This window comes from Mercenaria mercenaria, chromosome 13 (assembly GCF_021730395.1).
Source record: "Mercenaria mercenaria strain notata chromosome 13, MADL_Memer_1, whole genome shotgun sequence".
Lineage (NCBI taxonomy): Eukaryota > Metazoa > Mollusca > Bivalvia > Venerida > Veneridae > Mercenaria > Mercenaria mercenaria.
This window is the reverse complement of record NC_069373.1, coordinates 73,818,143-73,841,662: the sequence shown is the minus strand read 5'-3', so window position 1 is coordinate 73,841,662 and position 23,520 is coordinate 73,818,143. Positions and strand designations below refer to the sequence as shown.

The 23,520-nt window shown below is 36.0% G+C and overlaps 1 protein-coding gene across 2 annotated transcripts; it reads right to left on the bottom strand.

Annotated features, from left to right (window-relative positions):
- Positions 1-7,827: 7,827 nt before the first annotated feature.
- Positions 7,828-23,378, bottom strand: LOC128548017 (toll-like receptor 4). 2 transcript variants are annotated; one of them, XM_053522275.1, is made up of 2 exons: positions 22,840-23,378; positions 7,828-11,201 (listed from the first exon to the last, which is right to left on the bottom strand). In XM_053522275.1, exon 2 carries the CDS (start codon positions 11,167-11,169, stop codon positions 8,548-8,550), a length of 2,622 nt encoding a protein of 873 aa, XP_053378250.1. In that variant the 5' UTR covers positions 11,170-11,201; positions 22,840-23,378; the 3' UTR covers positions 7,828-8,547. The 2 variants fall into 2 exon arrangements, with proteins under 2 accessions (XP_053378250.1, XP_053378251.1); XM_053522276.1 differs by lacking the exon at positions 22,840-23,378 and adding an exon at positions 11,392-12,001.
- Between the last annotated feature and the right edge of the window lie 142 nt (positions 23,379-23,520).

The window sequence follows — 23,520 nt, the reverse complement described above, 5'->3', positions numbered from 1 at the left end:
AGATTTTATTGCCGCGGCGGCCTGAATTCGATTCCCGACTCGGGCATGTTTTTTCTTCTCAATTTGGCATTTTAAAGAAATAGCATTTTTAGCCAAACTCTGGAGGTTAGTGGCTTTAAAATGTAAACAAGTAAACATGTACAATGTTCATTTTTTATAGTCTTAAACATATAAGGATAAATACGTTTGATTTAGTGCAAAATGATTTGAATATATATTTGGTTGCGAAATACTAAATGAAAATTCTAATGTAAATATAACTAATATTATGGGAGTACCTTATGTACACATTCAACATAAAATTACACATGGGTTGTTTCAGGTGTTGACTAGCTTAGAAGGAAGGATCTGGATGGTGTTGAAATGTCAGTTTTCTCTGATCCTCGACTTTACTCGTCTTGGGTACCAGCAGATAGAACATTATCCATGTATAAACAGCAGAGAACTTTCAACAAATGTGAAAAATGTGCTGAACTTGTTATTAATAATAAATCCCCAGTCGCTTCATCAAATTCTGAAATAGACAAAGCCTAGAACATGTTTTGATCAAAAGCTTACACACATCAGTATACGAAACACGGGTGGTTGACAGAGGAGGATTTTGTTGATAGCTTTGATCTTCTAACATTACAATTTGTAATGCACTGGTTTTGTGATATAAGAACAAATTCATTTGGGACCAGTTACGGTAAGCAAGGGAGCGGATATTTACAAACATTTAAAGTCATAATCAGGTGCTTATATCCATTACTTGGACAATAACAATAATTATTTGACGACAAAACAAATCTGGTTTATAACTTTTCAATGTTTCAGAAGGTTCAGAAATACGGAAACTTGCTATGAAGTAAAACCAAAGAAGTTGAGCATTGTAGAAAAATTCAAATAAATATATATTACCCGCCTCTGTTTCCTTTAAAAATAATGATATACCCTTAACAAATGTTCTTTCGCAACACTTGATATTTTTGCAATACTTATTTTGAAAATACACAGAAATTTCAAAAAAATGAATGAGTCTTTTTCATCATATAATTTTATTTGATTTATGACTTTAGACAATTTTCCGTAAAACCACAAAATACGCTTACCCCAGCCGGCCCCACTCCTAATAAATGCCCCATTGTAGCATTCCATTTTGCGAAAAAGTGGGAGATTATTTTTTATTTTGTTTTGGGGCACCAACCTTTATGTGAAAGGTATTATTTTGTGACTTTGTGGGGGTCACTTGTTATAATTATGAGTTATACAGGAAAAAATACTTCAAAAATTATCAGATCATATTTCCTAGACTCTTTTATTATAATTACCTGATGATCCCAAGCGAATAGGATCACTTGGCTGTGACCTTGACCTATGACCTACTTTCTTGTCTTTTACAGCCTTGAAACTTGGATGACATGTACAGTTTTGCTCACTGATCTTAAAACTGACTTTCAGTTACATTAATGTGACCTACTTCTTAATATTTTAGTATCAGCTTGCCATTTGAAACATGTGGCTCATACTATTCTGGTGAGCGATCCAGTGTCATCATGACCCTCTTGTCTTAGACTATTGTTTTGCCACACCCACTCCTCCTTGCTCGGGATAATGGAAGTGTAATTCACCATTGAAAAGGATGGTCATTACATTTTTGTGAAGAATTTCCAGTGAAATGTGTTTCACAAGCACCATAATAATCATCTTGTTTTGTCCTGGACAAGCTTACTGTCGCTGTGTGGCTGCTTTTTAATTTCTGACTTTTACAGCCTTACAGTTTGACCGTCACAATATAAAACAAACTGAATACGTCGGATTAGTTTGACTAGTTTTGCCCAAGAAACAATATTCATATTACCATTAGGTCAGCTTTCTAAGTGATGATCCGCATCAATGATAACATACAACTCGGTGCCACGGTGTGAAAACCCGGGCAATATTGGGGCTTTGCGAGATCAGACTGCACGGATCTGTACCGATCGTTTATCAGTTACTTGATAAATGAACAGTTTGGATGTGCCTTGCTGGTCGCAAAGACCTAACGTTGGTTTTCAAACAACGGCGCTCAACTGCGAGTACACTTTCAAGTATTGGAAAAGTATTTGCATCCCTTTGAACATTTTCGACTACCAGAGGTCTACCATGATGGATGAGAATGCCCTTTGAACAGTTTTGTCTAAGAACAAAGTGAAAATATGAAAGAAAAAACACCCTTCAGTGATTAGAAGCACAAACTTTATAAGCCTGAAGGTCAAATATGTCTATTAAACTTCAAAAAAATTTCAAAATTTCATTCTGTTATCAAATAACAGAGTTCACCTAAAACACTCGACATATCTTCTCAACTAAAATTATAAAGATTTTTGCACATTTCATGAAAAAAAATCAATTGAAACTTTATCATCATTTTAATTAATTCAGAGATTTAGGATTCATTTCATGTAACGGCATCATGTAATACACCTTACTCAAAAACTTAATACACTAAGACATAGCCGTTTCTGTCTATGTTCATGTCCGTCCGTCCGTCTGATATTGGCCAAACAATACTAGTAGTATGAACATGCATAGAGCAATTTATTTTTATATTAGGTGGAAATGTTAGCTTTTCTAAAATGCAAACCAATGCACCTATCTCAAAGATCAATGGCACGTAAATCTTGTTTTATTTGGCAGAAACGTTTGCCTCAAAAGGAGAGCATCTTTTTCAAAACGCAGATGTCCCTATCTTAAAGGTCAATGGCACACTTAGAGCTCAAAGGTCATGTCAGATTTTGTCCAGTAACTAAATTTTATGAGCTGCGTTGTTCGTATGTTCACATTTCACGGGATCGACCTTGTTATCCTTGAGCATAATTCTAGTTTTTTTTACTACATAGTTTAAACAATGTTTTAGTTTTGTTATAGTAGCAATATTTATTTACATCTCATAATTATACATACATTTTATAATAGCAATATAAAACAATGTTTAAAGCATAAAAATACAATGCCACTCCAACATGGAGTTATAACATAAAAGATGGCTGAAAATATCACAGCTATTTACTGTTATCACTGTATAAGTTAACGTAATCAAACCGGAACACCACTGCTAACCAGATATTATATACTGCTTTCTTTAAAAAAAAATGAAATCATAAAAAGTACTACCACGCTTGTTTTAAGAAATGGTAAATCATCGCTTTGATCAAATCAAAGAGAAAAAGATTAGCAGAGGTATTCTAGGTGAGATAAAAAGTACAACAATATTTACCTTAAGTTAAAACTATTGACATTATTTACAACTGTATTACAGGTTAAAAACTGATCATAGAACAAATTTTGCACACACTCCAAATCATATATGGGTTCGAAAACAGAAAACAATATCTATCGTAACCAGACAGTGAGAAAAAATGATATTCAAATAATTTCGAGGGCTAAGTGCGAAACTAGTCTAAGTTCATTATAGAAATAGAAGCAGATAGACTAGTTTCGCTCTGAGCCCTCGATTTGCTTTTGTGAACAAATCTTGTCAAATCATTGTACACACAACAATTTAATATTACATAAAACTCATTTTCTGTAGTATCAAATTAAATGAAAACTTTGCAAAGACCATACTAATCGAGTCTATTATAAATTAGATAGTGTAGCAAATAATCCATTTTAAATTCCATACTTAACCAAATACATGTGAACAGTGTACGAGTATGTCTATATGTCTTCAAACGACCTTGATTATTTACTTTTAACCATTCTGAATTATTTCAGAACAAAACATTTTGACAGTATTCTCGTAGGGTAGAAAAGAGTTGCTCCTCGAGCCGTGGAGCCATGACGTCTTTCTTTGAAACCTTTAATAGTTCTGTTTCTGTTTTAGTCTACAGCGTTATCTGTGAATATTAAACAACTGCACAGACGATGTACTTGTAAAGCAGCCGACAGTCACACAAATATGCTAGTGTTTTAGAGACATTCCTTGTAAAGCTGTTTTCTATATTATCACGACATTTGTCTCTCTCAACGTCAACTTCTATAGGCAGCACGCATTTCAGATGAGGCTATCTTAGAAATTTTCACATCAGGCACATGTGAGTCATATCAGAATTCGTGCTTACATAGATTACGACTGCGCTTATTTCTAATCACGCTAAAATTTTCGTCGGTCACTTGAATCTGTTCGGCACGTCATAGTTTAAGTTACTCCAAAATGTTCTGCATGTCATAGTTCCAGTTGGTATTCAGTCACTGTTCTTGTGTTTATATATGATATATGATATGGTTCGAATAACATTATACCAAGCAAGCAAACATGACCATATGCCTTTAAATTGACGTTTTAGAGTGACAATAATCGCAAATAGGTTGGCTGTTTCAAAAAGTAACAAAAACATGTTTGAAATGCAGAAAAACGCACGAAATGGCATCCTAAAAAAATCCCAAGGGAGCATGCCCATGGACCCCCTACCAAATGCCTCCCTATTTTTTTTACCTCAGTAGCACGACATGTTGCACATTGTTCCCTCAGTAGCACGACACACGTTGACATTATTCCCTCAGTAGCACGACACGTTGGACATTGTTCCCTCAATAGCACGACACGCTGGACATTGCCCCCTCAGTAGCACGACACGTTGCAAATTGTTCCCTCAGTAGCACGACACACGTTGGACATTGTTCCCTAAGTAGCACGACACGTTGGACATTGTTCCCTCAATAGCACGACACGTTGGACATTGTCTTCTCAGTAGCACGACACGTTGGACATTGTCCCCTTCAGTACACGTTGGACATTGTTCCCTCAGTAGCACGTCACCTTGGACATTGTACCCTCAGTAGCACCGATGATGTTACATTGAAACTTGTTCACTAGATTGCTCAGTATTTTGGATAAATAAGTTTGTACTTATGGCAAGACACAAAATTGCAAAATGTTCAATATTCAGGACTATTCAGTTCCAATTAGACAGAAATGTTCTTCTGTAATCTTGAACTGATCAAATCAAATACGACATTTGTTGCAAATTGTATTTCAAAATACCAGTGTACAAATCTCCGTAAATATCTTTCAATTTATTTGCATGAATCATGGATGGGTGATGAAAGATGTTATACATAATGTCACATCGTTTCGGAGAACGTACGTCTCGCCCAGGGACCGAACCCACGGCCCCGAGTTTCATAGATCTGCGCTATCCCTACTGATCTAAGTGGGCGGGTTTTCTGAGAAAATATCTCTTGAATTTCAAATACAAAAACACATGGGCACTGTAGTAGAAACAAAGGATAACACCGGCATCATTTATTCTAATGTCCTGAAATCAGATTCATTCCCATCCAAATACACTGAAATTATAATTAACCGTAGTCAGATTCTTATTATCAATCCTTGGCTTTCTAGGCTAACACAAGGTTTTGGTAGCCCAATTGGCGAGACTTACATAAACAAGACCTAAATGCTAGCTTGCACGATTCAAGCGGGGATCTATTTTGACGAAATATAGATAATTTTGAATTCCAGTCATATTGTAATAAAATACAAAATTTAAGACAATCGTAACATACATTACAAGTAGTATTTGGAAAGGTAACAGCGTTCAATGAAAGATCATACGCTGAAACATACATCAAATCATATTTTCTTTTAAAGGCTATAATCTAACACGAAGCGAGTTTTAATTTGTCACTCCTGGTTGATGTTCCTTCCACCCGGAAGACATATTCAATTGACATAATCTTTTAACTGACTGAGTTCCTGCATATTAAAGGCTTCCGTTCTTATAGTATTTAAATACCTGCATGAGGCACGTGCTAAAACTGTAGTTGTTATATATTTAGATTTGACATTGAGATAAATTTCCATCACTTAAATAAATAAGTTTGACCTAAACTATTTGTTAGGGCATTCCCCATGACAAGACAATTTCTGTAGCCTGGCGATTAGTGGCTCTTATGTTCTTACAGTGTTACCTCCCCGTATAGTCCAAGCACAGTACGGGGAGGTAACACTGAGTCTAAGCACAGTACGGGGAGGTAACACTGAGTCCAAGTACAGTACGGGGAGGTAACACTGAGTTCAAGTACAGTACAGGGCGGTAACACTAAGTCCAAGTACTGTCCAAGCACAGTACGGGGAGGTAATACTGAGGCCAAGTACAGTACGGGGAGGTAACACTGAGTCCAAGTACAGTACAGGGCGGTAACACTAAGTCCAAGTACTGTCCAAGCACAGTACGGGGAGGTAACACTGTGGCCAAGCACAGTACGGGGAGGTAACACTGATTCCAAGTACAGTACGGGGAGGTAACACTGAGTCCAAGCATAGTACGTGGATGTAACACTGAGTCCAAGTACAGTACGGGGAGTTAACACTGAGTCTAAGTACAGTACGGTTTATTTTTGTGTTTGGTTTAACGTCGCACCGACACAATTATAGGTCATATGGCGACTTCCCAGCTTTTGATGGTGGAGGAAGACCCCAGGTGCCCCTCCGTGCATTATTTCATCACGAGCGGGCACCTGGGTAGAACCACTGACCTTCCGTAAGCCAGCTAGATGGCTTCCCCACATAAAGAATTCAACGCCCCAAACGAGGCTCGAACCCACATCGATGAGGGTCAAGTGATTTGAAGTCAACGACCTTAACCACTCGGCCACGGAGGCCCCTAGTACAAGGAGATAAGACGACAAGAACGCAAACAAGTAGACTGATAGCAAACATGGTTTGATTGGCTCTGTTGAAGTATGCCACGTTCGTCATGTCCCTCGTACCGGAATTCTATTTTGCAGAAACATTATATATATTCCATCATCCTAAAAATCTCCATGATACTTAAAATACAGACATGATAAAAGCAATGAGGCCAACTGTGGGGAGACAAAGACTTTGTTGATACCGCTTCAAGCGGATATGATAAAATATATTTCAACTTTAGTCCGAGTTACTTTTTGCCCAAACTAAATGCTTAATTAGAAAATACAAATGCATAAGCTATAACTTTACTTGAAGTTTTCATTTGCCACAATTTTGGAACAATAAACAACCACTTCTCTTTTAAATAAATTTGCACTATTTTGAATTACAAACAACTTCTTTTTGTAATAGATTCAAGCTGTAACAATACATGTACAGATCAAAATGATCCAGATACAAAGACACCACAATAAATCACTATTGTGATGACCTGTGGTCCCATAACTCTACAGGGGCCAGGAATTTTACTGCTATGGTGATAAGGTTAATTGCTTTACAAGTAAGCAGGGGCCCCAGTAGTTTCTACTAGGAAAACTGGGCAAAAAGAACATACTGTAAACATTTCGCAACGTTTTGTTTTGTGACACAATTATATAGAACACATTCTGTGGTATTGTCCCGTTCAGAAAAAAAAATACTGATATAACTTACGATTTTCATTCATGATTTAGCGGAGAAAAACAGAATAAAAGAGCTCACAGTTTATTAGGACAAAAAGAATGTTTGATACTTCGCCGTCTTTTTAAATTTCTCTTGATATATTCTGGAAAATAACCTTGATAATCTGGAACCTAAAATAAATACAGTGTAGTAAAAATATGTCTTAAACAATGGCAACATAGAAATTAAAAACTCAGCTATGAAGACCTTACAGTACTACCAACACCCCAGATAGGAAAAATAATGAAATAATAAAAGCAATGCTTAAATTTATATGGAATGATAAACCAGAAAATAAAACGAAAGATACATTAACACTCAATTATGATGAAGGGGGTTTAAAATTGATTGACTGTAAGTATTTTCTGAATGCATTAAAATCACGTTGGATTAAATGAGTAAATGATGAAAACAACAAAAGAGCATATTATTTTATTTTATAAAAACATAATGTGTAAAATGGAAGGACATTAATTTAACAAAAGATATATTGGAATGATGTGCAAAGACAACACTTTCTTAAAAAGACATATTATTAACATGGACACCCATAAAAGATAATGAAAATGAAACAGAAGTAAGTCATCAAATCTTATGGAACAACACAAAGTCATGATATAAAAATTAAATCAAAAACATTTTTTTTCTAGAAAGAAATTATATGAAAAAGGCATTAAATATATACAACATTTCTTTGGCAATACAACAAATAGTTTCTATTCATTCCAAAACTTCAAGTATAATGTATATTTATGATTTGGAAAATACAGATTATTTAAAGTATCATCAGTAGTTAAATGTATCCAACGAAACATAAAGATGGAAGTCAGAAACAGTGAATCATTACTTACAACTCTATCTAAAAAGAAACTTGTATGAAAAACAAATGAAAATATAAAATGAAAATAAAGTCAAATGGGAAGATATTTTATATAAAGAAGAAACACAGCAGAAAAATGTCTACCGACAAATATTCAAATCAACCATGTTTTGTTGCGTTCAATGCATCCAAGGGATCTTTTCACAGATTATATTGTACCTAAATTTTAAATGCAGAATTTTGATTATTGTGGACACTGTTTTTAACAGCATTTATCAGATAAGAAACGTGTAAATATATTATGCTCGAGTAAACAAAAACTTTTGAATATTAAACTATTCATAATTCAACTCATGATTTCATCTGCAAGATTTGTCCAAAATACGTCCAAGTCGTGCCCGTGCTCTGGATATTCAAGTGACCTTTCACTGCGAAGGAAGCGCATGACATTTATGGGTAGATTTTCCAGAGGAATGTTTTCCATTAGAACTATAATGATAAGCTTTCTCCTTGCCTCGGTGGATTCAACATGTACCATATTCATTTCATAATCACACCAGCTGTCCTTGAGATAGTCCGTGTCAATAAGAAGGACCGACTTCCGGCTATTATATATACCATGCGTGATAGTTTCAGCAATTGATGTGCCCGGTATTGAGTTTCTGTCTGTCACCCACAACCGAAGACCTCGTTGCTCCTCAAGTGACGGTACCATCTTATTTTTTATGAAACTTGCTTTACACTTAGAATAAGACACAAATGCGTCATTTTCAAACAGACGTTCGAACCCTTCATGATTAAATCGTCGGTTTCTACTGTAATATAGATATCTCAGTTTCCATCGATATTTGTAAACCACTACGCCGATCACAATACTCGTGAAGCAGCCGACAATCGCGCAAATAATTCCAACAGTCCACGTTTGCCAGCTTCTGTCGAGATATTCTTTCTTTTCCAAAGTTTCTATCATTGCGTGCAATGCTTCATTCTCCGATATATTACGCTGTTCTGTATTAAATCTGCATTCGTCCCTTTCAACGACCACTTTTGTAGACAACATCCATTTTAGAAAAGACAATGTCTTACAGCTGCATTCCAGGGGATTATTTTCTAGAATGAGACTTACATTGCAGAGTGTGCCTTGACAAAGTCGGTCTAAATAGGCTCTTAATTTTTCCGAAAGAGTGCTTAACTTATTTCGTGACAAATCTAGTAATTTCAGCGATTTGCTCTCTGGCATTACATACTCCCAGTCACCCATCAGGTTTGAATGTAAATACATAACCTCTATATTTCTCAAATCTTTGAAAATTTGCTTATCTGAAAATCGTTCAATCCTATTATTTGAGAGGTCAAGAACAGTAATTTGCGTTAAGTTTCTAAATATATTGTTTGACAGATTAAAAGAAGAGGTTTGGCCAAATGACACTCCTAAAATGTTTCCAGAGATATTAAGATGCTTTAATTGTCTAAAATTGTCAAAGAATGCCGGAGCTACCTCACTGCAGTAATTTTCAGAAAGGTCCAGATGTTTCAGATGCTCTAATCCTTTAATTGAACCTTTCCATTCGGTAAGCAAATTAAATGACAAATCTAAATGTGAAAGATTGTTTGCTCCGCAAATGTTAAGAGTCATTTCTGTATTAAAATTGAGGAAGCTTTTTCTCCATTTTATGCGATGTAAATTCGGAGGAATACAAATGGAACAACTGTCATTACAGGTATCATTGGGGAATTCTGAAGGTTCATACTGCATGCACTTGTTTGCGGTTTTCGAATCTTCTTGTATGTTTTCGGGTTCAAAATGTTCATACAGGAAAGGGTCGTAATACAAGTGTTGTCTGGATATGTCGAGACAAGTGATATTCGTAGCGTTGTGAATGAAGTTTATATATTTTCCGAATGATAATCTGTTCCCAGATAATGTCAGATCTCTAAGCGAACTAGGAAACATAAATATTGGATCAAAGATTTCCTCGTCAAATATTTCTATCTTGTTAAGATCCATATGCAATGTAATTAGCGATCGTAGTGTGCTAAGATTTTCAAGGTCACGTTTTTTTACGGCTACACCGAGATCATGCACGTTATGAATCCGATTCACATTTAAAACTTCAAGTTTTGAAGAGTTCCTCAAACCATATAAAGCTGTGTTCATTCTTGTAAAATTCATTTTTTCATTGTACGAGATATCCAGTAAGATCAGACTTTTATTTAATGGATTGAAGGTGTTCGCTTCTATTTCCCTGATATTACAGGATGATAGCCAAAGGCGCTGCAACTTTGTTAGGCCTTCAAATGTATTGTTATGGACAACCGAAACATTGCAAGCACCTTTAGAACGTCCGGATAAGCTTAGATTGACCAGATGTTCAAGTTGTTCAAATTCTTTACCGAATGTGCAATTGGCGCATAGTTCAGCGTAGATTCCTCCTAGTTTTGTGTATCCCAACTCCACTCCCAACCCTTCAAATGTTTGTAAATTATTTTCTTTAATATTCAAGTATGTGAGATTTGACAATGGTTTGAAAATACCTTTACCGAATCCGCTTGGCCAGATTAGATTGTTTCCAGATAAATTGAGATACAACAGACCAGACAGGCCCAAGAATGCATTCGACGAAATGTAAGAAATATTCGAATTGTCCAGATAAAGATTTCGAATCAATGAAGTGTTCAAATTAGCAGCATTGACAAACGAGTTATTTTTAAGCTGGTCAAAGTTATTCCAGCTAAGGTCAAGGAAGCAAAGTGATTTGTTTGTCGGTGGGTCGGGATAGTCCTTTGGAACCTCTGTAAGAGACAGATTATCGCATCTCACAGAATAACAGCCCTCTGCGATATACTCTTTCGATGATTTTGTCTGATTGGCCAAATAGTCTATTTTACAATCATCTGCGGCTGCCTGGGCAATGGTCACACACGCCACTGCAACGACTGTTCCAAACAATACCAGAATGTGATTCATGTTTAATAACTGCTGTCGAGAGAACACTTAACCTGCAATTCAAAAAATTAAAATATCCATTTTTTGTTCATTTTAAGAGGGCATGAAAGTACAAAGTGTTAAAGAAATTGGATATTTGCAATATTTTCGATCACTGATTGACGTATATTGTCTATGAATTGTATGTATATAAAATGTCAAGCATAAAATGTTGAAGGAAGAAACAAAACAGAATTTAATTACCTTGCATCAGGAGTTAAGAATGCATTTATGCATGTAGCTATTTCCGGTTGTGAAACATAAGATGATTATCCTGATGGTATCAAAAACACCCAGGTTTGTAAAGTCTGATAAAAAAAAAAACAAAGAAAAATATCAAACAGGGAATGCCACGCACCAAAAACGCAGCCTCCTCAAAACGAAACCCCCAGCACGCAGACGCGTGCACCACACACACACACACACACACACACACACTCAAAGCCAACACATAAGGACAAAACGAACAACACACACACACGCGCGCACACAAAGCCAACACATAAGACAAAACGAACAAACAAAGGAACACAGTGGGGCACCGCCTTGGAACGGTCAGTGGCAACTAGAAATGTGTCCATGGGACACAGATGTCCCCACTACATGACATTAAAATGACATTTTTTCCCAGGTCATGGGCCATAACTCCTACAATACTAAATGAATCCGGACGCGAAACCACAGGTGCACAACTGCACATGCTGACCAACATTCCTGTAAACTTTGGTGACTCTAGGCCAAATACTTTTGGAGTTACGCACAACACAACATTAAAATGACCAATGTTTAACTAAGTCAGGGGTCATAACTCCTACACGACTGAATAAATCCGGACGCGAATCCCCAGGTGCACAACTGCACATGCTGACCAACATCCTTGTAAACTTTGGTGACTCTAGGTCAAATACTTTTGGAGCTACGCACGACACAACATTAAAATGACCAATTTTTAACTAAGTCAGGGGCCATAACTCCTACAACACTGAATGAATCCGGACGCGAAACCCCAGGTGCACAACTGCACATGCTGACCAACATTCCTGTAAACTTTGGTGACTCTAGGTCAAATACTTTTGGAGCTATGCGCGACACAACATTAAAATGGCCAATGTTTTACTAAGTCAGGGGCCATAACTTCTACATGACTGGATGAATCCGGACGCGAAACCCCAGGTGCACAACTACACATGCTGACCAACATTCCTGTTAAGTTTTGTGACTTTAAGTCATATACTTTTGGAGCTAGGCGCGACACAACACTAAAATGAACAATTTTTACAAAGTCAGGGGCCATAACTTCTACATGACTGAATGAATCCGGACGCGAAACCCCAGATGCACAACTACACATGCTGACCAACATTTCTGTAAAGTTTTGTGACTCTACGTCAAATACTTTTGGAGCTAGGCGCGACACAACATTCTCGGAAGGACGGACGGACGGACGGACAGACGGACGGACGGACGGACAGACGGACGGACGGGAGGACGGAAGGACGGAAAGACGGAAGGACGGACAAGGGCAAATCTATATGCCCCCCCTCCCAAAGTGGGGGCATAAAAACACCACTAGGGAGCTTAAACCGGTTTATGGTGCGCACCCAACCTCACTCTTACCCCCACCATGTTCCAAAGACACCGGACAGTGTAAATAAAAGTAATCCCCTCCAGGTGAATCTCTTACACACGTAATGAAAACAAAAAGGCATGACATGTAAAACACAAAAATGCTCGTGTATAGATATATAAAAAGCAAACCTTAAGAACTATGAACGTATGTACTCAATGCCTTTTCAGAAGACAGAGCAACAAGAGAAACACCCTTAAGTGCCCGACGAAACAGGCCAGAAGACAAATATCAAAACAGTTTAGTCCTGGTAGGATTTAAAAACTGCTTATCATAGAGTCCTCCCCCTCTTCCGTCAGACGCAATCAAAGAGGGAAGCGTAGTGTCCAGCTGTAAACGGGCAAGTCATTTCTGCATGTTGGCCATTGAGCTTAACTGACACCGCCGTCAACCTTTCCTCCTATGATAAAAAGGAATGTTTTTTTGTGGATCAATCGCTATTTACAATATTGACTATAAGATAACATTGGTATATTTTAATACATAGAAGAACGGTATCTGTGAGAGATATTAATTGCCCTGGCTAACTGCTGAAAAATATAATCTAATTTTTGATCGAGCTTGTTGCTTAGTCCTCAATGTATAATTGATGCATATTTTGAAATAAATACTGTTTAAACCAAAACGATTGAGGGTTTTAAAATAGATAAAAATAGAAATATGAATTTATAGTTCTTTGATTTGTCAGACATTAATGAAGTTATTCTTTGTCAAGAGTACAGTTAGTAAAACATTTCTATCTGTTTCATAGATTACAATTGAGCACCCATTTCTATTTTTAAAAAAGCTAAAAGAAATAAACATTCAAATAGTTAAACTCACTTAAGGTTCGACACTCCTTTATCTAAACTTTCTGGCCAGGACAAAACACCCCAAGACATCATTCTTGCAAACCAAGTAAAACATGAACGGGATTTATTTAACGGAAGTGGCGGCTTTCTCTGCTATGATTGCATGATATTCATTATCATTAACAAGAACTGTTTCTTGCCAGTCAATAGTCAAAACGGGGTCCACAGGACCATGGGCCAATAGTCCCGGCTATTGACCAGCAAGCATTTAAGTAAGTGTATACTAAAGGAACAACAAACTAGAGTTGTCACATGAGTGACGAATGAATCTCCCACAATATGGCCTTGTCACTGAACTAAGCCAATGTCAAAGCTGAACTTGCTTGACCTTTGACCTACTGACCTCAAAATCAATAGAGGTCATCTGCTGGTCATGATCAACCTCAAGATCAAGTTTCAAGATCCTCAGCCCAAGCGTTCTCAAGTTATTGTCTGAAAAATATTTAAATGTTCCGGGCAATTCTGACTTTTGACCTTTGGAAGTCAAAATCAATACAGGTCATCTGCTGGTCATGACCAACCTCCCTATTAAGTTTCATGATCCTAGTCCCAAGCGTTTTGAAGTTATTGTCCGAAAACCGTTTAAATGTTCCGGGTCACTTTGACCTTGACCTGTGACCTACTGATCTCAAAATGATTAGGGGTCATCTGCTGGTCATACCCAACCTCTCTATCAATTTCCATGATCCTAGGCCTAATCGTTCGCAAGTTATCATCCGGAAACCGTTTAAATATTTCGTGTTATTGTGACCTTGACATTTGACCTACTAGCTCCAAAGTCCAACTTGACCTGCATTTTATCATGTTACACCTGTGTACAAACATTTAAGATCCTAGACCCAAGCGTTCTCAAGTTATAGTCACTGTGACCTTGGCCTTTGACCTACTGACCTTAAAGTAAACCTTAAAATGTATTTCATGATGTTACACCTGTGTACCAAAATTTATGATCCTAGGCCAAAGCGTTCTCAAGTTATCATCCGGAAACCATTTAACTGGTTCGAGTCACTGTGAACTTGACCTTTGACCTACAGACCTCAAAATTGAACTTGACATGTATTTTATGATGTTACACATGTGTACTAAAATTTATGATCCTAGGCCCAAGTGTTCTCAAGTTGTCATCCGGAAACCGTTAATCTGCTCAGGTCAATATGACCTTGACCTTTGACCTACTGACCCCAAATTCGAACTTGACCTGTATTTACTGATGTTACACCTGTTAGAGACTTACCCTAACCCTTCTTTACGCAAGGGAAACAATCTAATTATGTAGTGAAATTGTTGAGTGAACACCGTGTCTTAATCCTAATCCTGCCCATGTTGTTTCAGTGCAAAGGAAAAGTAACCTACAGTTATGCATCTAACAGTTTCGAAATTGATTTCTTCGATTTTCTCATATTTCTAGATATTTTTCCCATACTTTGACGCATATGTATGGGTAGTTCAAAATGTTCTCTTTCCAGTAGTAGCCTTTTCAACATATTTCACCTTGTGAAATTCTGTGGGTTTTGACTTTTTAAAAAATAATCGTCTGTTTGTTTACAAATTTCACCAAAAAATATGTCCTACTTTCCCCAGGGCAATCAATTATTTGATCTGTACCTAGTTTTGTATTCAGGTTGCTAATCCATGTGGCAAGTATGCATGCTTTTTTCATGATTAGAGGTAAAAAGTGGGTAGTTTGCATGAGGTACTAGGTCAATTGTCACCTAAGCCTATCATAAAGTCTTTGCGGAGTTGTCTCCATTTTTTCAAATATTTCATCCGGGATCACTTTTTTCAGCTCAAATAACTCATTTTCATTTATTTATTTATTTATTACACCAGATTTATATAGCGCCCTTTTCATGATCAATTTCACGTTCAAAGGCGCTTTACATAGTTCAAATGCAGCCACACAGGGCGCATAATTCATCCTCTACTAGTGCAGACACAGAACGATCTGACCAGGGGGACAGAGTGAGACAAAGCCCCTACGACAGAGAGATCAGAAATCAGATACAGGCTTGTCCGGCTAACTTAGCCTAGCACGTTGCGAATAGACAGCCTGGTTCTTTAACGTGCCCAGTGTATAGCACTGATACACGCAAGGATTACCTGGGTTCCTGACCAGTACACCTCTAGTTGGGTGGGAAACACTGAAAAGCGTCTCCGAAAATTCCCGGGTAGCTGCCGGGGATCGACCCCCGACCTCAGGATTGGAAGGCCAGTGTGCAAACCACTGAGCTATCCGTCCACCAATTTCAGTAAATGATAGTTTAAAATTATTTTTTTTCAGTCCTTGTATTCTGATGCAGTTAACTTCACATACATTTAATATAGATAGCTCCTACTTGAAGTTTGTATTTTCAGTTACAATGCCTACACCTGTGTACCAAAAATTATTTAAATCGGTCAAGCTTTTCATGAGTAATCATCCGGAAACCATGAAAACTAACCGACCGACCGACCGCCAAGCTCACTCCTATATACCCTCCACCCCAACTTCGTTTTGTGGAGGTATAATGAATCGTCTTTTCAAAACAATATCTGTCAATAAGTATAATAAGTATATATAATATTCATATTATATAATATCATGAGAATTGTTAATAACTGAGATCAAACACTGGTACTGGTGGGCAGTCCCTTATGTAAATAGTATGTAGATCCATTGGGAGAATAATACGAATCAAGCAAAATGATAGCAGTTCCGGTCTGGTAAGTCTGTTTATGAGAGGTAATGAAATGTGCAACACTTTGGCGAGACTCTAGTTTGCGGAAATTTTAAATAAACAATATGAAACCAAAGGGTCAGAAAATATAATACCAAAATGACAGAAAATGGAAAACCACAGGACGCCCAACACGACATAAACGATAATGTTGCAGGCTCCATTTGATTGAGCCTGTTCATGGATGGTAGTGGAAGTGTAAGCTACCGCCCATGCCCTCTATCACCGGGTTGAGCAGAACTCAACATTTACAAATGTTATAAGCACCAGAATGGGCGGTGCACATGGAACCTTCAATGATGCACAGAGTGCAATTTCATGAAAAGCGGCGTATGGTCCTCAGATATAATAATGGTTGTGACCTAAACGAGAAAACAATGGGCAGAACTAAACAAACTAGAAGTTAGAGAGGGGATCTGTGGTTATGGAGCCTGCATATCAGAAACTGCCGATAGACAAAATTAAAAATTGGCACCATATCCAAGGGGTGATCGAACAATACCCAAAGCTTTTTTAACGCGAGAGTATTGGAACCACTTAGGCTGAAAAATTAAACCGTACACTTACAACATAAATGTCGTGCTGAACGATCGAAATATAACAGCTCTGATTGAAAAGTCGGGAAACGTTTTTAGCATTGCTCTAAAGACTGCTACAATGATACAAATATTATCTAGCAAATCAGACCTTTTTAGCATTGCTCTAAAGACTGCTACAAAGATACAAATATTATCTAGCAAAAATGGGAAATTATTAATTGTAAAAATAATATTTACACTAGCATTTGAATTCAAGGAAAATGTCTAGATTGAGCGGATGGAGGCTATGTAGTATGAAAGAAAACGTGTCTAAAGAACACTTTACTTTTTTTTCAATTCTAAGGCGACAAACAAAACGCTCAAGTACAAAATGTTAATATTTAACATAAAATTATCCTTTCTAGTAATATAAAAATATAAAAACTACCTTTTCACTTAATCCATCACAAAAGCGTCATGTCAACTGTATAGCAAGTAGAAAGGAAATTATTCATAATATTTATACATAAAAACTACTTATCTGACAAAGATCATCTTCAGAATGATTAAGAGTCTTTTTAGACCTGTACCAGGATGATCTCACAGTTGAAGTTTCGGTATCTTTTCTTTGGAGAACAAAGTTTAGTTTAGTTTAATCATATCTTATTGTATATACATTGTATATTCTATTCACTAACATACAACAAGCAATTGTAAATATATAAACGTATAAATGTAAAATATATAAATCAAAATATATAAAAATGTAAACAATATGTCACTTAATCCAAACAAAACGAAATACATGGTTTTGTGTACAAAACAAAAAAGTAACAATTGCAAAGAACTCTTTTTAAGTATTTCCAGGCAAATCAAAGAAAATGTCAAGGTTCAAAAATTATTAGGTATTCATATAGACAACACATTGTCGTGAAATGTTCAAATTGAAAAGAACATAACTTCTGTTTTCAAAGGATTACAATTTACTAACCACTGTTTGGACCATAACCTTATTTTGTGGAGGTCATGATTAAGAGTTTCTTCCATTGTATCAATGATACTTGTTGATACGGCTAAAGAACTATATGGTTTTTTTATATTATTTACGCAATTTTTTAGTTGATTATAAAGAAGCCAGTCTGAAACTGCCTATCTCTCCAACGCTATTCTGATATTGTGAACTTAATAATTTCAGAATTAAAGCAGGGCTTGTCTTTTGGTCTAATCAACGCCATATATGTAGGGATACATTGTTATGCGAGTTCTAGAAATTTAGTAGTAAAGAAATCTATACTTTCGTTTTTTTTTTATAGATCTGACCAATCTTTGTTTTGAATTAAGTCAACAAGATCAGCTTTAACGGTTTGTTAAAATCATAGTATGTTTTAAGGAATATACATGTTCCAAAATGGTCGCTAACTTCTTTCGGCATTGCCAATATCCCATAATCAAAAACATGAATATTATTTGTAACAGCAAATAGGATCAAGTAATGTTCTGGAGTTAGAAGTAATGCGAGTGAGCTGAGCAGCTGTCATGTGTTACTTAATGCGATGGTTTTGCTAATAAGGGGATAATGAGTGTAACATACAAATGTTACATGTGGAAAACCACAGGTCGCCCATCACGACATAAACGAAAATGTTGCAGACTCGGTTTAATTGATCCCGTTCATGGACGGTAGTGGGGATGCAAGTTACCGTCCACGCCCTCTAGCTCCGGGTTAACCGGAACTCAAAGACTTTAAAAAAAGAGATTTTTATATGGCTTGGAGGTCCTTTGAGGTCATGGAATTTATGCAATATTTATATATGATGAGTAATTACAAGGTAAGCTTTTTGAAAAAGCCAGTTAGCAGCCTGTTTGTTATGTTCAACACAAATGAATCTGAAAGATCTGTGAAGTACAAAATACTGGTATAAGCAGTTAAACATCGGCTAATTATCGAGAAACAAACTTTTTCTGTCTCATGAACAGACTCGATCAAACCGAGTCTGCAATTTTCACTGTTTGCATTGTGCTCGGTGCTTCCGAGGGATCTACTTCCCAGATTATATTTACTTCACAACAGCGGGTGTTTAGTGCTATGTGGCGGCCGTAAGAAGTCGCCCCGACGTCACCTCAGTGTTGTTATATTTTCTGGTCCTTCGGGATCATTGATTTCAACTCGTTTAGATTTGAAAATTGAATACTGCTTAGCCGGTGCTAGGGGGTGTGGGCAGTGTTGTATTTTCCATTACTGCTCATGAACAGACTCAATCAAACCGAATCTGCAATTTTCACTGTTTGCATTGTCCTCGGTGCTTCCCAGGGATCAACTTTCCAGATTATATTTAAGATCAAGTGTGAGCGTGCGTTCGTGTGTGTGAGTGTGTTTGGGTTTAACGTCTTTTTCAACAGTTTTTCAGTAATATCAGGGGTGAATGCGAAAGGACACCAAGTGCTTCTTTATTTATGCAAGATGTATGAACTTAGACCTCTTTCGCATTCACCCCTTGAATAAAACACCATTTCTAATTTGTCGATTTATAAACATTATCAACATTATCGAGCAGAATCTTTCCTATCACCTCTACCCGGATATAACCTTTGAGCTAGACTAGCTACTAGTCAGATAATAAGTTATATATATATATACTTGTATTTCCTAGTAAGATATCTTTCTTTTATAGATTGCTCCCTGTTGAATATCATAAATTACATTCGGCAGCAGGAAAAGGTAACCATGCTATAACTATGAAGGAAAGTAATTTAACATAAAATACGAAGTAATTTAACATAAAATACGAGAATAGATTATGACTGGCAAATGTAAGAACTTTGATTTCTTTTCTGTGTTTTGTAGGAATTCCCGGTGTTTCCCGTCTTGTAGTATTTACATTGAATGCTCTGAGACACACGCTAAAATATAATATTGACATTATGATAAAGTGCTGTCACGTTAAATAAATAATAGATTGAAACCTAAATAGAAGCTATTTAGTCTGGGCTATTAATGTATGTCTGCACGTTTGGATCGATATTTTTTTTCTACAATGTAGAATTTGATTAAACTCTGATTTTTCAAAACTTCAGAATATACCTAGAAAATTCAGCAAATAAAAAAGATAGGGTCGTGTGCTTAACTGGTATAATCCAAGTTATTTTTAATTTTTGCAATTATTTGTTAATGAAAATAGTAATGATAATCGAAATATAACAACATATGTCTTTACAGCTTTTGAAAAAAGGAAGAATTTAAATAGATAATTTCTAACTTGACACTCGTGTGTATGTTTAAATAGTTAGTAAGCATGGTGCTATCCCAATTGTCTCCCCCAAAGCTGAACACTGAAAAAAAAGTTAAACTTGAACGACAGATCTGCATCTTGCCATACACGTGATACTTAGTGCTGAAGATATGCTGATGGATCTTTTTTTTTTTTATTGCATAATAAATTTTCTTCTTCTTCTAAATAAATGTACTGGTATATGACTTACTTATTAAGTCTGTTACAGAATCGATTTTAACCAGTTGTTATGAGGGAATGAAATTAAAAATCCAATGGGTTTGTGTCTTGAAACTTGAAACTGTTTTATTTGATTAAACGCCTTTTTTTACATGGCGTTTTACAAACACATAAAAAAATCACAGTTAAAAATAAAACATTTTAAAAGATGTAAGAAATAAATGAGCATAAACATCATCGTGAATTAATTATGTATAAAACAAGTCACGGGGGATTTTTATGCTTTATGGGTTATATATGAGGAAGTCTGTAAATATATGTATAATATATTTATTATAATACAATGATTATCTATCTATCTATTAGGTAATGGCTGTCACAAATTGACATACGGGCCTTATTTTATCTGTAGTGTAAATGCAGGCATTGCATCATCTTTTAGTAAATTTTTGAGTTATTGAGGTAAATGTCAGATTTCACGCATGAAATACCTCTCATGTTTTTCTGTATTTCATAACTTAAATTTCCATGTAAATTTCATTAAATTCGGTTCAGTAATAAGAAAGTTGATATTTTATAAACTTCAGTAATTTATGTTTTTATCCCCAAAACCACTATAATGGGCCTCAAATTGTCAATTTCAATCCGCGCCAAAGTAGTCAGATTTCCCGGCTATATCGTGAATCCCGTGAAAATGACAATAGTCAAGAGTTTACGCATAGACCGTGAATCCCATGAAATTTAGTATTTAGCGGGACATTACCCTTTAAATAGACTGGACTAGATATGCCTTGCGCACACCACCTTCCGACATTATAGACGAATCTATGTCTGATTAATTTTTCTTGCTAGAAATTTATGCTCGATCGAGGTAAAAAATTTATTTGTTAGATTTTTGTATGAGTTTGCATTACGATTTTTATTTGGTAAATTTTTGTGCATTCTACAGAATTCTGTAACATTTACTTTTCGGCATATGATTTTGGCTAGTTTCGGTATGTCAGGACTATTTATTATTTTTTCAGACTTTTGTAAATTATTTCGAAAGAGGAGTCTAAAATGTTTCGTTTATATAAGATGTAAGATTTATACTGAAATTTGTATCGTGATAATTGTAAAGCACTGTTTCAAAAACATACGTCAAACATTTTGTTAATTATGGAACGCCATTACTGCATTGTATTGTTACGTATAAAACTATATGGCAAGTCTAGTACCATGTATGTAATATATTATTGTAATTTGTAATTGTGTGCCAGTCTATAGCACATCTAATAATTGTCCGTTGTAGTGTATGACATTAGATATTATATGGATGCCAACTATGATATAACGTTTGATTTACATTGAATTTTGTTAATTTGTAGTTGTAAATAATAGCTGCAGTTTATCATTTCCATTACTATATTTTTCATCATAAACTTTTCATATCTTTTTCATACTTTGACTTTGGTCTTTTAAGTAAGTAATTTTTGTAATAATGGAAGTAATTAGTGACGTATTTTAATCACGTGACGTATGAATTTAGTAGCACATATGTTTTGTATAAGTAGCACGTATTATTTTTGGGAGCCTACGGAGGTATGGTGTACCCAAAGGAGCAGTTTTATGCCCTGACATTTGTTTTGCTATGGTGCTTACCATATGTTATATATTTTAGCTTCTTCCGCCAGACGATTTTACCTGATGATGTCATAACTCGGAAGTACAATGCCCGAGGTTCACTTGTCTTCACTCGTCTGGATGTGATATTCCCAGCGCAGAGCTTTCGTCCCATGGTTGTGCCGTAAACCGCAAAGACGATGATTTTTGTTATCCTCTGAAGTCAGCTCAGGGATGCAATCACCTTCCACCATAGGGAGCCAATACGGAATCAACGTATTCACGGTTTAAAGGGACCTTATTTCAAGATACGTTTTGATATTGTTTGTGCTACTTAAAGTTCGCAATTAAATTAAAGAACTGTGTCACGTCACTTTAAAATGGAACTGTAAGAACTTTGTATCTGGTAATACTGAACTTTGATTTTTTTCTTTCTTTCTTATAATCAGTTTTTTTTTCATATCATCTGTTCATTGTTAATAATCATCTTATGTAAATAAATTTGTAAATATTGTAAAGGGTGTTGATTTGTTTTGATGGTTACTGTCGCCGGTACGGCCTTTCTTGTCACAATGGCGGACAACGATAACAAAGGGGTTCACGGGAAGGGTTATCTGATTTAGTATGGTACGGCATCCGTCAGTAAAGTATTGTATTCAGCCGGTGCTAGTTGGATGTTGCATACTCCATAACCTCCCATTAAACCGAATATGCCTTTATTTTGCTTGGTTGTATATTTTACTTAAAAAAAAAAAAAAAAAAAAAAAAAAAAAAAAAGAACTCGTAGTAAGATTGTGTTATACATTCTATTGCCTTGAAATCTGAAAATGCAAACATAAAAAAAGAAAGAGAAAATACAAGACTACTAGATAGGTTATTCATATTTACCGTGTGGTCCCAGATCTAGAATTATTTGTAGGTGTAAATGTTATCCTTTGCCGAAATAAATCTATCTATCTATTTATGTCTTCTTCAAAGCGTGTTTCCAATTTTAAACACATGCACTTCCAATTTTAGTTTGCTAGTTGTTCTAGATACGATAAGTGATCATAATCTTCTAAACCCGGAAGTTTTGGTGGAAGTAAGTAATTGTAAATATTTAAAGAGTTTGGTTTTGACGCCCGAGTGTTCAATATATAGACTCGTCCGCCGATTAGGGAACTCACCATGATTTAGATTAGATGCATTACTATATTAGTTTGAACTACGACTTTGACCCGATTTCGGTTGCAGAGCTGTCCGCGTCTTTATTTACAGTGCAGATAAAAACAACATCTAGTATACGTATTCCTTGGTGTACTGGTCAAGACCGTGGGAAAGATTTTATTGTCGCGGCGGCCCGGATTTCATTCCTGGCTCGGGCATGTTTTTTTTTCTTTCTTCTTAATCAGGCATTTTAAAGAAATAACATTTTTAGCCAAAATCTGGAGGCTAGTGGCTTTAAAATGTAAACAAGTAAATATGTACAGTGTATAATGTTCGTTTTTCATAGTCTTTAACATAGTTGGATGAATACATTTGATTTAAAAATGATTTGAATATAATTATATTTGGTTGTGTGAAGTACTA